At 44.9% G+C, this 16,074-nt stretch overlaps 1 protein-coding gene across 1 annotated transcript in view; it reads left to right on the top strand.

Annotated features, from left to right (window-relative positions):
- Nucleotides 1-16,074, top strand: part of LOC147900014 (ABC transporter B family member 19-like) — a 159,723-nt gene that overhangs the window by 58,130 nt on the left and 85,519 nt on the right. The window contains exons 3-4 of the mRNA XM_087376561.1: nucleotides 2,174-2,349; nucleotides 2,532-2,732. Coding sequence (XP_087232687.1) covers nucleotides 2,174-2,349; nucleotides 2,532-2,732 — 377 coding nt within the window. The remainder of the gene's footprint in view (nucleotides 1-2,173; nucleotides 2,350-2,531; nucleotides 2,733-16,074) is intronic.

Here is a 16,074-nt window from a genome sequence, read left to right as displayed (position 1 = left end):
TTTCATGCTCATCGTTGACACTGCTGTCATCTCCATACTTGTTCTGTGCCAAGCCTACACCATCACAGGTACCACAGTAATTTGCACCACTGCATGATTGATTGCACTAACATTGACAAGGAAGACATTAGTAGTTTTGCCTCAACATTCATTGTAACACGCACTCCTTGCATCTCACACCAATGGCCTTAGGCCTTCGATCAGACGTCCCCTCAGACAAGGAAGCCGACTGATTTGGTCCAATTAATCCTGGCCCCATATGTCTGACTAGACACCTCAAGGGCACCCTGAACTCCCTCTAGACTCTTTGCGGTGCCCTTCACAAAGAGGGCCGTAACATCTGCAAACTCAGATTCAAGTAGCTCTTCCTCCTGCCTAAATGAGAGCTGCATCCCTATGAGGCCCACCACTTGAGAGCGAAGAAAATAGCCCAAAGTTTGTTCCAAGAAGAGGAATAAGAATGGAGCAAGAGGGTAGCCTTGGTGCATTGACAAGGAAAGAGAAAAGGCCTCCCCCTCATATGAACCCCAATGAGCATATGGCTGGCACTTCCCATTTAGAGGGCAGAGAGCCAATTAATGCACTGGGCCGATAAACCTGTCCTCCACATGGTGCCCTTCAGGTAGATGATTATGGTAGAGAAGATAGGATAGGCAATCCGCTAATGGGAGTGGAGGAGACTCCACATCACCAAGACTACAAGAGATGCAACAAATGGAGAGAGTATGAAGGGGGGTGGTAGAGGAGAGGAAGGGATCATTCATATAGAGTGAGAGAGGGTATGAGAGGAGAAAGGCTTGAGCCACGAGCTCATTTGATGCATTGCAAGAGGTGGTCCTATGTACTATGGTCAGCTTGGTAACATTGTGGCATGTCCAACTCTTATGATGTCTTGCTCTTGCACAGTGTGCATCCTCATTCTAGATCTTGCAAGCATTGGCATATATCTCTCCTTCTATTTCCATCCATCTTTCTTTCTGTTCCATTCCGTAACTGCACCACCGCCTGCACCATAATTTGCTAGGTTCGACATTGCTGCATCAACAACCCAAACATTGTCACCAAAGGAGAAAGAACAACGATTTTAAGTGCAAGAAGCTTGACCCTAAGAAAAAAGATATGGTGGCTTGTAGAAAGCGAAAAGGGCCTCAAATGCATGGACTCAAACCCACACTAAAGTAAAAGCGTTGAATTAAGAGGAGCAGGATATCATTTAAAAAAATTAGGAGGCCTTGAAGAAGGCAAAAGATAAAATAGAAGGACCTACCAAAGAAACGGATGAGGCATTGCATAAGCTCCAAGATCAAGAGCAAGAAGACTCGGTAGGGGCAGGAATCACTTTAGAGTCCAAGGAGCATGGCTATCTTTAAGAGAGATCCTCAGGAATACATGAAAATAAGGGCCAAGAAATGATAGAGAACCGCATCATCAATCTCAAAGAAGAGCTCATCACGGCGAACACGTATAAAGCTAGAAATTGATGAGGCAATTCATGATCACATGAAACGGAGACAAAAAAGAAGAGTGATCAAGGAAAGGCGATTCATGATCACAAAAACGGAGACAAAAGAGAAGAGTGATCAAGGAACTAGCACCCATGGTTGTCTTACCCTACTTGGGATGGCTGGTCTATAACATAGGCTGCTTGCCCTTTTTTTTTCAATGAAAGGATTCTATGCAGTAAGAAAAAAGCCCTAAGAGCAATTCTCATGGCAGAAGTACATAATGCATAGCATGAAAAAGAAAATACCCTCAGTGGGTCACATAATTATTCTTCCCCAACAGCACTGCTTTGTCCTGGTTCTGCAAATGGAAATATACTCACTTGGATGTAAAATTCATATCTATTCTCTGAATAGAATTCATGATACACTAATATGTCAGGTAAGATGAACATCACCTGTGAAAACAGCAAAGAAAAGGATAATGCTATAGGGACAGACCAGCAAGAATGAACAGCCAAGAAGAGCAGAATGGGATGCAAACAAACCGCACTTACAATTTAAAGAAAATTTCAATTTGTAATTAAGGGATGTAAAATTTAAAAGTTCATTTAATGCATTCTATTGTGATTTTGCTATGTCTTTATTATTCACATTTTTCTCTTAGGTTGCTGTATAAGATGATGCCAATACAAGAAATAACTACCTCTTTATGATATTAAAAATGGCAGAGTCAACGTGCTGGATGTATACTGGCGAGCGGCAAGTGCTTAAGCTAAGGTCCAGGTTTTTGAAGGCCGTTCTACAGCAAGATGTTGGATATTTTGACACAGATTCGAAAACAGCTGAAATTGTCAGAAATATATCTTCTGATGTTTCTGCCATTCATGAGGTTATCAGCTTCAAAGTACGTATGCTGAATTTGCAATCAACTTTAACAATATGTATAAACCTGTTTGAAGCAGAATCTAGTAAGCATGTGTATAGTGAAAATAAAGTTTCTTTAGGATTTTTCCCTATGAACCTACTGCTTCCATTGTTGCTTGCAACCATTGGTTATTTTTTCATCTTGTTTCTGCATTGTGGCAGATGGCGAAGTTCATCAAGAACATGACTACGCTTGTCTCAGGGACATGCGTGGGCCTATTTTTTTGCTGGCAGTTATCTTTGCTTACCATTGCAACCGTACCAATTACTGCAGTATCAGCTGGATTTTACAACAAAGCCAGTGTAAATATTGCAGCTAGACTTCAGGATGCCACTTCTAGATCCGTCAATATAATTGAAGAGGTAAAATATTCCTTTCACTCTCAGATATCAGACTTCTAACTGTCTAACTCTGTTTCCCCCGGAAAGTATTGAAGAGGTAGCTCTTGCTTAGCATTCCGAGGCGTCACTCTTTGTTAAGGCTAATTATGACTACGATGTCAACATAAATATACGATCTATCTGATATTTTGTCAAAGGATCATTAACCAGCTGGATATAAGGTTGCCTGATTTGTTCTTCTTGGGAAGACAGCATTCAATTAGAAATTTGTATACAAGAAGGCCTTCACATTACCATTGGCCTATTGCAAGGAAAGAATTCTAGATGCTGACTATGGAGCAATATATTCAAATACTTATGCAATACTCTTTCTGGAATCTTTTAAGCACAGGCTACAGTTATGCTGTTCACAAGTGCATTTGTGAGATTTTCAAATAACATACAGAATTCTTGATAACTTCCCATCTTATGAATTGCATTTCAAAGGTGCAAACATTGTATATTATCATTTGCAGGTTCACATTACTTATTTCTGGGCATCTCTTTACTTTTGTGCCTTCTTCTTGTTTTATATGCCGTCAAATATCTTACCAGTTGAGCCCTCTAATAAAACTATTTGATTATTAAGGTCTGAGTTGAGGGGAATCAGGTACAATAGAGTCAAGGTGGATCAAAAAATGGCCTCACAGACTCCCATCTAGTGCGTTTGTTTTGGTGGCCATTTTGAGCTTGACTTGCAGCATAGGTTGATTGGGACTTAAAGGGTGTCTTGGGCAGCCAATGTTGTTGCTTTGAAAGGGTTGGGAGCCAATGGTGGTTAAGCTCTTAGATGAGCACCGATTTTGAGAAAATGATCACAGATCTTAGAGTAAATGAAGCAATAGTGAAGACATTTGCATATTTCTCATAGGTGGAGCGACGGTGACAAAGTTTCCTCAAGTGGAAAGATGGCTACAACAAACTCCTCTTTCATCCATTCTCCGATGCAAACAATGATCTTGTTTTTTGGGGGGGAGACGAGAATCCCTGTGGGAGGGTAAAGAGACCTATTGGGGATTGAGTGGAGGAGCAAAAGAGAGAGAATCTGGAATGGGGAGACTGTAGGCTGGAAGTGAAGGGGAGAGAGAGAGAGAGAGAGAGAGAGAGAGAGAGAGGATGTCTCAAAAACCCTCACAGGCCTATGAGACAAAGTACAATCCAAGGGTAACTCATACAAGCCACTGTGGGCTGAAGCAAAGGGCTCACTAAAGCCCTTGCTGAGTGCTATGCTATGACTACTCTAACTCAAGGATAGAATACTAGTACTCAAAGCTAGTACTCAAAACTACTAGTATACATAGCCAGGTGCCGTTGTCGCTCTCCTATGGGCCATGAAGATGTCTCGTATCTGTGTTTGTCGGGTCTTCTCTTGTTGTTTTATTGCAGCAGATCAGATAGTAGGAGGTGACAGTGCCACATGAGGCTGATCGTGAACAGCAACATGTCACAAACTTTAATGCCTTTGAGCCACCCCCAGGGCTTTGATGCTTTCGAGTCAGCCCCAGGGCTTTTATGCTTTCGAGTCAGCCCTAGGACATAGTTGAGTTCAAGAGGAGGAGATAGATGATATGAGGGCAGCATGGATAAGCGGGAAGAGACCATGTGGAGTGGTGGAGCCAGGGATACAAAGAATGCAGAGGTTCGCTAGAGCACGTACAATGGAGGTCCAGCCCATTTCAACTCTACTCAAGAGGGGACCATCCGAGCCAAGGTCGTGCTAGTAAGGATTGTAAAAATGTACGCATTATACCTTCCACGTGGCGCACACCAAATCAGTTGGACACCAAATCTTGCGTGGATGTATGTCTAAGGTAGGCTAAGAGCCATGTGAAGTTTCATCCCCAACAAGGTTTAGGGTTTAGGGTTTAGTCGTGCTAGTAGGGATTGTAAAAATGTACGCATTATACCTTCCACGTGGCGCATACCAAATCAGTTGGACACCAAATCTTGCGTGGATGTACGTCTAGGGTAGTCTAAGAGCCGTGTGAAGTTTCATCCCCAACAGATAAGTCCACGTGCGTATTTCATTAGTATGTACGCCATTTTTCATATGTAGTCATGCTAGTAGGGATTGTAAAAATGTACGCATTATACCTTCCACATGGCGCATACCAAATTAGTTGGACACCAAATCTTGCGTGGATGTACGTCTACAGTAGCCTAAGAGCCGTGCAAAGTTTAATCTCCAACAGATAAGTCCACATGCGTATTTCGTTAGTACGTGCGCCATTTTTCATATGTAGTCGTGCTAGTAGGGATTGTAAAAATGTACGCATTATACCTTCCACGTGGGGCCGCATCTCCATCAAATAGAGGCCAACATAAACATGGATATGAAAGTGGATCAGCCTGGAGAGTGGCCCAAAATTGTGTCCCTCCTCAAATAGACAGTTGTAGCATCCTCGGATCTCATAGTAGATAAGGCAAGAGTATAGGAAGTGCTCCTTTGTCTCTACCTCTCACATTCTCTGATGCTCTCAGGAAATGGCCACAGTAGAACTAGATCTTGGTGGGGAACTCCTGGTTGCCCCCCCCAAGTCCGCGATGAGTAGAGCTAGAGTAGATCCAACCGTATGATACGGCTGACCTCATCTCATGAGATCTAGAGGGACCGAGCATACAAGCTGTACTAGACGAGGGGAGGCAGTCCATCTGAATACCTTAACTAGAAACCATCTAATATGCATGCGTACAAGGCCATGCAAACCCCACTCTCGGCTAGTCATCTAGATGACTGTAGTGCCACCCTTGGTAGTCTCTAGCTATGCAAGGCCCAAACCCTGTGGAGATATGTCACCATCTGGAAGATGGCATCAATCTGGAGTGGTATCATAGAAAACTCTGCTTGTACAATCTGGTGAGGAACCGAGGGCTCACCTCTTCTTCTTTTTTCACGAAGAAGACTTCTATGAAGTATGAAAGAAACCCACATGAGCTCGAAGCAAAAATACATCATGCTAGGCATGAGGAAAATAAATACTCTAGAGGAGTAAATAAAAACTCAGAAAGAGATTGGAGGGCATTGCATCTTGGCATATTTGGAGGGCCAGATGTACGGAGGCGATGGAGGGTTCTCAGGTTCACCCCTCCCAGTCTATGGCTAGTATATGGATGGATACTATACACACCTTGGTGGCCATGTGGGAGAGCATCCAAGGATCCTTTAGAGCAGCTACTGCCAGCAGAGGTATTTTTTTCAGAGTTTGGAGAGGATCTCCTTTCTTCTCTGAGTCTCCTTCAGGGTTGAGGTGGCACTTTCAGCCTCCACCTTGGATTTTTGTTAGCTCATTTTAAGCTGGTTTTTTTTCTCATGCTTGACATGATGTACTCCCGCATTTGAGCTTGCTCTTGCGGTTTTCATTCATACTTACTGAAGTAATCTTTTTGAAAAAAAAAAAAAACTCAAAAAAAGTTGGAAAGAAACCAAGGTTGAGGCTGAAAAAAAATGCCACCTCAACCCTACTGTAGTCTCTGAGAAAAAGGGGGCTCCTCTAGCCGGATCTTGGTAGAGATTCGAGACGCTACAAGTGATTATGGAAAATTACGAGGGCTCACTTTGAATCATCCTAGATCCCATAATCACCTATAGCCTCTTGAATCTCTACCACTCGGTTGCTGATAGGTCACTCCCTTAGGAGGATGCTGCATACATGGCTATCGGCCTCATGAGTCACAAGTGTATCAAATAGGGTAAGTCGAAACATCGAGCGACTGCGTTCGAGCAAGCCCATAGTTCGAGCGATGCTTGTGAGGAACTTTATCTAAACCTATAGTAGCAATAATTGTTTTACTGAAAATGGTTGAATCTACATGACACAATCAGAGATTTTTTTAACTTATTTTTACAAAGATAAAACTTGCTATTTGGATCCTCATAAATCCATGAAAGTCAGCAAATAATTCAATGAATACCAAAGGGAAAATTCTTGACAACATATAAAGAGAAAACCTATAATTCGATAAATAATAAATGCATGCAAGTTAGCAATCGTTCAATGGATACAAAAGGGGAAATGTTGCAATGTCTACACCTGGAGGTGGTCACTCAAAATTATGTAAGGTAGCACATGAGTTGAAGGGGTTTATTTATTTTGTGGAGTTACATACAAACAACAATAGTCCCACCCATGATATAGAGGCTCCTCCTAGCAAAACCCATCACAAATAGCTATGTGTAGCTTTTTATGCTACCCATATGATTTGATCCATTTTGTACATGAAATGATCATATGAATAAAATGTTAAAACTATGGAGCTAATAAATTATTGATCACCTTATGACCATGATGCTAACTAAATATAGATCACCTTCATATGTACATGACCATGTATACACCTCTGGGATGGAGGGAGGAAACCACGGACCTGAACTATATATGAGAAAAATCCATGGTCATAAGAAAATATAAAGTTTGATAAGGTCTAGCTCTAATGAAACAAAGATAAGTACAAACTTTCCAAAGCTCTAGAATTTTGGCACTTTAGCTTGATAAATGGATTCATTCATATCTTTCCGATCATTGTGACTACAAACATGACCATATTTGGAGTCAGATTGACCAAGTTATGGCCCAAATAAAATTGGCAGGAGGAGCCTCACAAGAGGTCGCGATATCGCGGCCTCCTGGGAGGCTCCTCCTCCCATTATTTTTTCCTTGAAAATGGAAATTGCACAAGAAAAACACATGCTTTGACCTGTTTCTTCCACCCCTCCTTCTTCCTTGACCTTTGCAAAACATAGCCAAACATTTTTAGAAATTGTTGTTTGTACGTAAGACAATTGATTACTCACAATATCATGGGTAGGACAACAACTGTAAAAGTAAGCAATGCATGATACTTTTTGAACATAAATCGTCACACTAGAATGTCAAATTTTATGAAAGTCTTCGCTCGAACCGCTGCCTCGCTCGAATTCTAGTAATCCTCTATCAAATAATGCCCATTACATAGGAAAAGTCAAATGGCCTTTACCTGAACAAGCGAACATAGAGATTGCCCTAGAGATCAACAGTAGTGGTAGATAGACCAAGGCCAGTTGCAGCACGGCTATAGTGACAAAGGGAGCCAAGCTAGCAACAACCTCATGAGGAGGGAGGTGGATGGAAGACCCCGCACAGGCGATCAAAGGCACATAGAGAGAGGAGGGAGGCCAAGAAGAGCTACCGATAGACCCAGTGCAAGATGGGCCAAGAGTTATTCTGGCATGCGCAAAGAGTCTTTTAAGCTTCCACTCCTATTGAGGCATTTTCCATGCAGTATGATTGAGGACTGGCAAAGAGCATTAAATTTCCTCCGAGACATGGAGGCCTTTCGAATTCAATTCTCAATCATGCGGATTGTTTCTTGAAATGTTCGAGTTGGGCAGTGCTCATGTTCGGCAAGGGAGGAGCATCATCAGGAAGAAGCTTCATAGTGCCTTGGTAGGAGGCAGTATTTACTTGTTTCTCCAAGAGCACCATCTATTTACAACTCATACTTCTAGATGTAGCATACTCTTACGGGGACAAAGCACAACCTTTTGGGCCCCAATAGCTAGAGAGAGAGGCCAGTAGGGTGGAGTCTGCATAGCAGTATCCAAGGATTGGACATAGACCATACCAGACTAGGGCATTGTGATGCCAAAGAGAGCCTTACAATGGGAGTAGCCGATATTAGAGTTTTGTTCTTTCATTTTACCCCTATAATAGGGAGGTAGGCAAAACCCACTTTTGACCACCTTTGGAAGGCCGCTATCAATTTTTTATGTGCATTGGTGGGGATTGCAACATGTTAGAGTTGGCAGAGGACAAACGAGGAGGGCTGTCTAGTAGGACATTGACCAGGAGTAGGCGGCTTAGGAGGAATTCATTCTTCAAGTACAAGGCCAAGACCCTTGGAGCCCTTCTAGATTTCCATTAGACCATTAGAATATTCTTACCCATAGGGCCTATTACCTGAATGTACATCAAAGGCTAAGGCATCCTCCTGTGCTCCCAAGAAAGCAATGACCTAAATAGGAATACATGTCCTCAAGAAAGCCCCCATCACAAGGAACAAACAATTGGCATGTCATCTGTATCCACCCAATCATGGGGTAAGGCTGCATCTATCTGCTGAATCTCCCTGCAATTCCTCTAAGGTGACCAACCAACTACTGTTTACGATCTTCTAGAAGACTTTTAAAATCTTTCCAAGAACCTACAGAGGTGGCAGGGCCTCTCTCCCACCTGGACCACTGCATATAATGTGACAAACCAAGCTGCCTACCATGCTCATCAAGTACACTGTCATTCCACATGATCAGCTGCCTAATCAATCTCTTCAAGAGAGGAGGGGGAAACTCTCCGAAGTAAGCTGGACCAAGCCTTCAGAATGAGACCATAAGTGGGGATGAGGGAGATCTGAGCTAGTCTGAAGTAAAAATCCACCTAGTGCTGTCCATCCAATCTCCACCTGAGGAGGGGCTGCAGGATTGAATACGCTTAATAAAGAAAATTTTCCACAGCTCATCCCCAGGCAAAAAACCTCTCACCACAAACTTGCAAAGCAAGGCTTTGCATTGCAAACTTGGGTATGATGTTGAGACCCCCCTCCTGCATGGGAAGGATCAAGGTCTCCCAAGTTACCCTGGCAATAGTGTCTGTTGTGCCATCTAGCCTGCTCCATAAAACATTCCTTATAGGACTTATGAGCTGAGAGATACAATCCCTAGAGCTGCACCAACAAGAGCAAACATACAAAGCCGTGGCCAGCAAAACCTAGTTAACAATCACCACCCTAGATGCAACGTCCAGCCTGGCTGAACTCCAGAAAAGGAGCTTCCTCCTAATGCTCTCCAACACAGGAGCAAACTGCTACGAAGGAGAGATGCCCATACCGACTTGGCATCCAAGGTACCTGACTGACTCCCCCCTCGGAGTCCACGAGAAGCCCAAATCATCCCCCCAGTCTAGAGTGTCATCATTACTAATCCAAAAGCCATTGGAATTATTCCAGTTAATGTGAGCACCTGTTGCAATACAAAACAGATTCAAGGCTGTCCTAAAGGAAGTGAGAGTATGAGGAGAGGCCTCCAAGGAAATAGCAGCAGTGTCATCTGCAAACTCACAATCCACAAGGTCCTTCTCCTGTTTGAGTGGAAGTTTGAGCCCTAGAATGTCAGCTCGAGACCTAAGAAAAATGCTCATAGCCTCAGCCACAGAAAGGAAAAGAAAGGGGTCAAGAGGGCATCCCTGACGTACTGATTTAAAAATCTGAAATCTATCTCCCCTGACTCCTCCGATAAGCACCTGGCTATGGGCTGATCTGTACAATGCTGAAACCCCTCTGATCCATGCATTGGAAAATTCAAAACTATGAAGGGTGCCTCCAAAGAAATCCCAATCTACCTTGTCATATCAATGTCCAGAAGTAGAATGGCCATCTTTTGTCCTCTCTACATGGCCCACTCAAAAGCTTCCCAAAATGAGAAAATATTATCAATAATACTTCTGCTACCATGAATAAATCCTATCTGCGTATCATGAATGAGATCTGGAAGTATGGGATGCAACCGCAAGCTGATTGCTTTCGCCAAGATTTCGTAGCAAGTGCCCAAAAGAGTGACGGATCTCCACTGTGACGCTAAATTTGTGCACCCCCCTTTTGGAATTAAATGTATGAGATTCTCCGTAAGTGAGTCAGGCATCTCACTAGGGTCCCAACCGCCCTAGAGGACTGAGGTAATATAATCCCCAATCATATCCCAAAAAGTCAAGAAAAAAGAGAGAGGAAGCCCATCTGAACCTGGGCACTTGCCCTTATGAAGGGCAAGAAGTGCAGTCCTGAACTCTATGTTGGTGAAAGGTGCATCAAGAAAGACTCTCATATCTGGTTTCACCAACATAGGAATACCCTACCAAATGACATGCCTGACATCAATTGTAGCCTTGCTACCGGGATCTGTTGTGAGAAGGGAGGCATAAAAATCTGAAGCTATGTGCATGACGGCAAAACTCCGTCTGAGTCAATGAGGTGAGAAACAACATCTGAAGAGCCCTTGCTGCAGGAGGTGCTCCTGAATCCAAGCATCTAGGGGCCTCTTTTACTCTTCCCTCTGCAAAGCTGCCAACTGCTGGCGAACACCGATCTCACGTCTTCTGCTACTAGTAACAAGATGGTATAAGTTACTAATATCAGAGAGGGCTGCAGCCACATTAGAAGGGGAGGACACTCCACCTTGAACGTTAGAAATCCAGATCTGCAAAGCTGCCTCTGTGAGGTCCTCCTCTGCATACAAGGCATCAGGAATTCTAATGCTGGCAAAAAGTCCTCTCAAGTGTGGCTCGAGAACCATTAACACCACCAGAAAGTAATCCGAAGTGGAAACACCAAGGGCAATTCCCTCCCTATCCAAGGCCTAGTAATCAAGATGAAAATGGTCAATCCGTGCATGGATAGGCATCTGCGGCCTCCTGTTTGACCAGGAAAACAGGAGTGAGTGTGAAAAGCATCATCAAACCAAACATATCTGCCACCGAAGCTGAAAAGAAAGGCATCCCAAGCTGCCCTCTATAAAGAGTGGATGCCACCCTCTCTGTCCCCTTTTTAATCTGTGGGTAACTCCACCCTGTTGAAGTCCTCTCCAATGACCCATGAATTTGCAATGGGTGCCCAGGAGAGTGACTCCTTCCAAAACAGGACAAGATCCCCTCAATTATTGGGGGCCTAGAGGTTAAGGAATCCAACCTTACGTCCCCCAATCAAAAGAAGAATCCACTAAACTCTTGAGGGAAGAATCACTCCATGTCCAACAACCAAGGGGAAAAAGGATTCTAAAACTGAGATGCAAGTACCTCCCCTCATGACAGAAATCTCAGAAAGAGGGAATTCCAAGTTGGTGACTTGGTCTTGTTATATTCTAGTAAGTTCTTGAAGCATAAGCCCAAATTTGTCAGTGGCTGGACAGGTCCCTTCTTTATCACAAGGATTATTCCCAGTGGAGGGGTTTACTTGGCCACCTTGGAGGGCAAGAAGTTACCAGCCCTCGTTAATGGCTCACGGGTAAAGAAATATCATGGATTATGATTGCCATTCCTGTTATTTGGATTTTTTTTATTTTTTTTTAAAGTATCCCTTTTCCCTAACCCTGCCAAGGTTGTACTCTTTGCCAAGTTGTACTCTTTGGTGGGAGATCAATAAATTGTTACCACTAAGGTTTTTTTCCTCCTCTGGCTAGATGGAAATAGCAAGGGCTGTGGACAAGTGGCTGGGTGTAACCATTTCCCTTAATTCCACATGGGGATTGGAACACCTCTCTTCTTACTCCTTAATTCCACATGGGGATTTGGAACACCTCTCTTCTTACTCCATCTTCATCCCTCTGTCATACCTTGTTCACCCCTCTGTCACCCTTCTTGTCACCCATGTTGACCCCTTGTTCACCAATCTGTCACCCATGTTCATCCCTAGGTCACCCCTGTGTCACTCCTTGTTCACCCCTTGTTCACCCCTCTATCACCCATGTTCACCCCTTGTTCACCCCACGTTCACCACAAGTTCACTCCTTGTTCACCCCTGTGGCACTCATGTCCACCCTTAGGTCACACCTGGGTCACGCCTTGTCACCCCTTGTTCACTCCTTGTTCACTCCTTGGTCACCCCTTGTTCACCCCTCTGTTACCCAAGTTCACCCCTCTGTCACCCTTGTTCACCCCATGTTCACCCCTTGTTCACCCTATGTTCACCGCTCTATCCTCCATCAAACCTAGGTAACCTCTCTGTCACCCTTGTTCAGCCCTTGTTCATATCTATGTCACCCCTTGTTCACCCATGTTCACCACTCTGTCACCCCTTGTTCACTCCTTGGTCACCCTTCTTCACCCCTTGTTCACCCCTCTGTCACCCCTTGTTCACCCCATGTTTACCCTTGTTCACCCCATGTTCACCCCTTGTTCACCCTATGTTCACCCCTCTATCCTCCATTGTTCACACCTAGGTCACCTCTATGTCACCCTTGTTCACCCCTTGTTCATCTCTATCACCCCTTGTTCACCCATGTTCACCACTCTGTCACCCCTCGTTCACTCCTTGGTCACCCTTGTTCACCCCTCTGTCACCCCTCGTTCACCCATGTTCACCCTTGTTCACCCCAAGTTCAGCCCTTGGTAACCCTGCTCACCCCTATGTCACCGCATCTTCACACCCATGTTCTACCCTAGGTCACCTCTTGTTCACCCCTTGTTCACCCCTACACCACAAGTTCACTCGTTGTTCACCCCTGTCACCCTTGTTCACCTCTATGCCACCCCTTGTTCGCCCATGTTCACCTCTCTGTCACCCCTTGTTCACTCCTTGGTCATTCCTCTGTCACTCCTTGTTTACCCTATGTTCACCCCTCTGTCACCCATGTTCACACCTAGGTCACCCCTAAGTCACACCTATGTCACCCCTTGTTCACACCCCTAGGTCACACCTTTGTCAACCCTTGTTCACCCCTCTGTCACCCTTGTTCACCCCATTGTCACCTATGTTCACCCCTCTGTAACCCAAGTTCATCTCTCTATCACCCCTTGTTCACACTATGTTCACCCCTTGTTCACACTATGTTCACCCCTTGTTAACCCATGTTAACCTCTGTGTTACCCCTTGTTCACCCCATGTTCACCCGAAGGTCACCCATGTTCACCCCTATGTCACCCCTTGTTCACTCCATGTTCACCCCAAGTTCACTCCTTGTGTACACCCCTCTATCACCCATGTTCACCCTTGGGTCACACCTACGTCACCCCTTGTTCACCCCTTGGTCACCCCTTTGTCACGTCTATGTCACCCCTTGATCACCCATGTTCACCCCTATGTCACCCCTTGTTCCCTCCATGTTCACCTCTATGTCACCCCTTGTTCACCCATGTTCACCCCTATGTCACCACTTGTTCATTCCATGTTCACCCCAAGTTTACTCCTTGTTCACCCCTCTGTCATCCATGTTCACCCTTGGGTCACACCTATGTTCACCCCTTTGTCACCTCTATGTTCACCCCTGGGTCACACCTATGTTCACCCCTAGGTCACCCCTTGTTCACCCCTTTGTCACCTCTATGTCACCCCATGTTCACTCATATGTCACCCCTTGTTCACCGATGTTAACCCCTATATCACCCCTTGTTCACTCCATGTTCACCCCAAGTTCAGTCCTTGTTCACCCCTCTGTCACCCATGTTCACCACTGGGTCACACCTATGTCACCCCTTGTTCACCCCCTCTATGTCACCCCTTGGTCACCCCTTTGTCACCTCTATGTCACCCCATGTTCACTCATATGTCACCCCTTATTCACCCATGTTCACCCTTAGGTCACCCCTTCTTCACACCTAGGTCACTCCTTGTTCACCCATGATCACCTCCCCTTGTTCACTCCTAGTGCAGCCCTTGTTCAACCCTTTCACCTCTATGTAACCCCATCTTCACACCCAATTTCTACCTTAAGTCACCCCTTGTTCCCCCTTGTTCACCCCTCTATCACCCATGTTCACCCCTAGGTCATCCCTATTCACCCCTCTATCACCCCTTGTTCACACCTATGTCATCCCTTGGTCAGCAGCCCTCTGTCACCCATGTTCACCCCTCTGTCACCCATATTCACACCAAAGTCATTCCTTGTTCACCCTTGGTTCATCCCTTGCTCACACTTATTCACCTCTATGCCACCCTTGTCCACCTCTGTCACTCCTTTGTCACCCAGTGTAATCCTTGTCCACCACCGGACCCTTCTAGAACAAGTCATCCTTTTCTCTCTCACGTGGTATATAATTCAAATTCAAATTTTGCTGCCTTATCCACTCAAATATTGTCAGTTGCCCACACCGCTTTTTCTCTCACCTCCCGCCTCCCACTAGAGCTATATTTAGCAGTTGGCCAAATTCAGCAACTCTGAAAGGAGTGAAAGGAACATCCTGGAGAGAGCGTGACTCCACAGAGTGGGACGAGTCTGAGTCCCATCCCTCGGAAAACACTTGAGGTCTAGTAAGAGATAACCATGCTACTGATCCCCAAGTCTTGAAGAAGGGTGCTCTATGAAATATGCAAAGAATCTTGGCAACACCCTTCCAGATCATCCTCGCCTATCTGCACTCCCAAAGGCAATGCTGAACTGACTCGACTGTTGCGTGGCATCGCGGAGAAGGAGGGTCAGCCCCAAACTTGGATCTCCACAATTTCACTGCAATCCCTCCATGAATAGAAAGCCAAAAGAAGAGAGTGATCTTTCTATTTCTGAGGGATTTCCAGAGCCTCCTCCAAAAGTTCTTCTGCACCTCTACGGAAATATGAAAACTATCCCAATGAGGAGCTTTGGAGGGCCTCCAACCTCTACTGCTAAGCTGAAATCTCTTGGCATTTCTAACTTTGTAGCAAAAGAAGGGGATACTTTTCTCTCGGTGCCCTTCATCAATCGATTCCCACTCCCCTCAGTCCCACTGCAAGAACCTAATGGGAGAACCACCATATAACCAAAGTCTCCAAGATCGAAGTGCCAAGAAAATGGGGTTAGGATCAAGATACCACTGTGAATCTGTGCCCCACTCCGTGTACCTTGCAATCCTAACAGGCTGGAAGGCCTCCAAAAGAATATCATCTGAGGATTTGAAAAGTATGCCACCCAACTAAACATCAAAGACAAGGGTCTCCTCATGTCCATCCTGCAAGGCAATGACCTGTAAAGGAATACCCATCCCCGAAAAGGCTCCCAACCAAGTGGACTCTGTGATCGGTAAGTAATTTGTATCTATCCACTCTGCTGGTATGACTGCCTCTATCTGCTGCATCTTGACTGCACTCCCTCTGAGATGGCCAACTGATAAGAGTCTTTGATCTTCTAGAAGCTATTTAAAAGCCATCCTGGCACCTACAGTGGAAGCAGGTCCCCTCTCCCATCTAAACCACTGCAAATAATGTGACACGCCCAGTGATTTGCCATGCTCATCCAATATGGATTCATTCCACATAACTAGCTGCCTATCTATTTCTTCGCAAGAGGAGGGTCTAACTCTTTGAAGAGTGTCTGTGAAGCTGCCCCAAGCTTTCAGAATGGAAGCCACGAGAGGGGAAGAGGGAGACCTAAGATGGGCTGAATTAAAAACCACATCTGGAGCTGTCCATCCAATCTCCCCCGTGAGAAGGTGTACAAGACTGACTGTTGTGTAGGAAAAAGTCCTTTCAAGGCTCCTGTCCATGCATCAAACCTCTCACTACAAATTTGCAGAACAAGGCCATACACTACAAATTCGGATCAATAATATTGAGAACTCCTTCCCTAGTGGGGAGAATGAGGGCCTCCCAAGCCACACTGGCTACAACATTTGAG

The sequence above is a fragment of the Dipteris shenzhenensis genome, chromosome 7 (assembly GCF_047967505.1).
Source record: "Dipteris shenzhenensis isolate YYH24624 ecotype China chromosome 7, Dip_SZ_1.0, whole genome shotgun sequence".
In the NCBI taxonomy this organism is placed as follows: domain Eukaryota; kingdom Viridiplantae; phylum Streptophyta; class Polypodiopsida; order Gleicheniales; family Dipteridaceae; genus Dipteris; species Dipteris shenzhenensis.
Note: the sequence above shows the minus strand (reverse complement) of the source record. Positions and strands in the feature narration are given on the sequence as shown.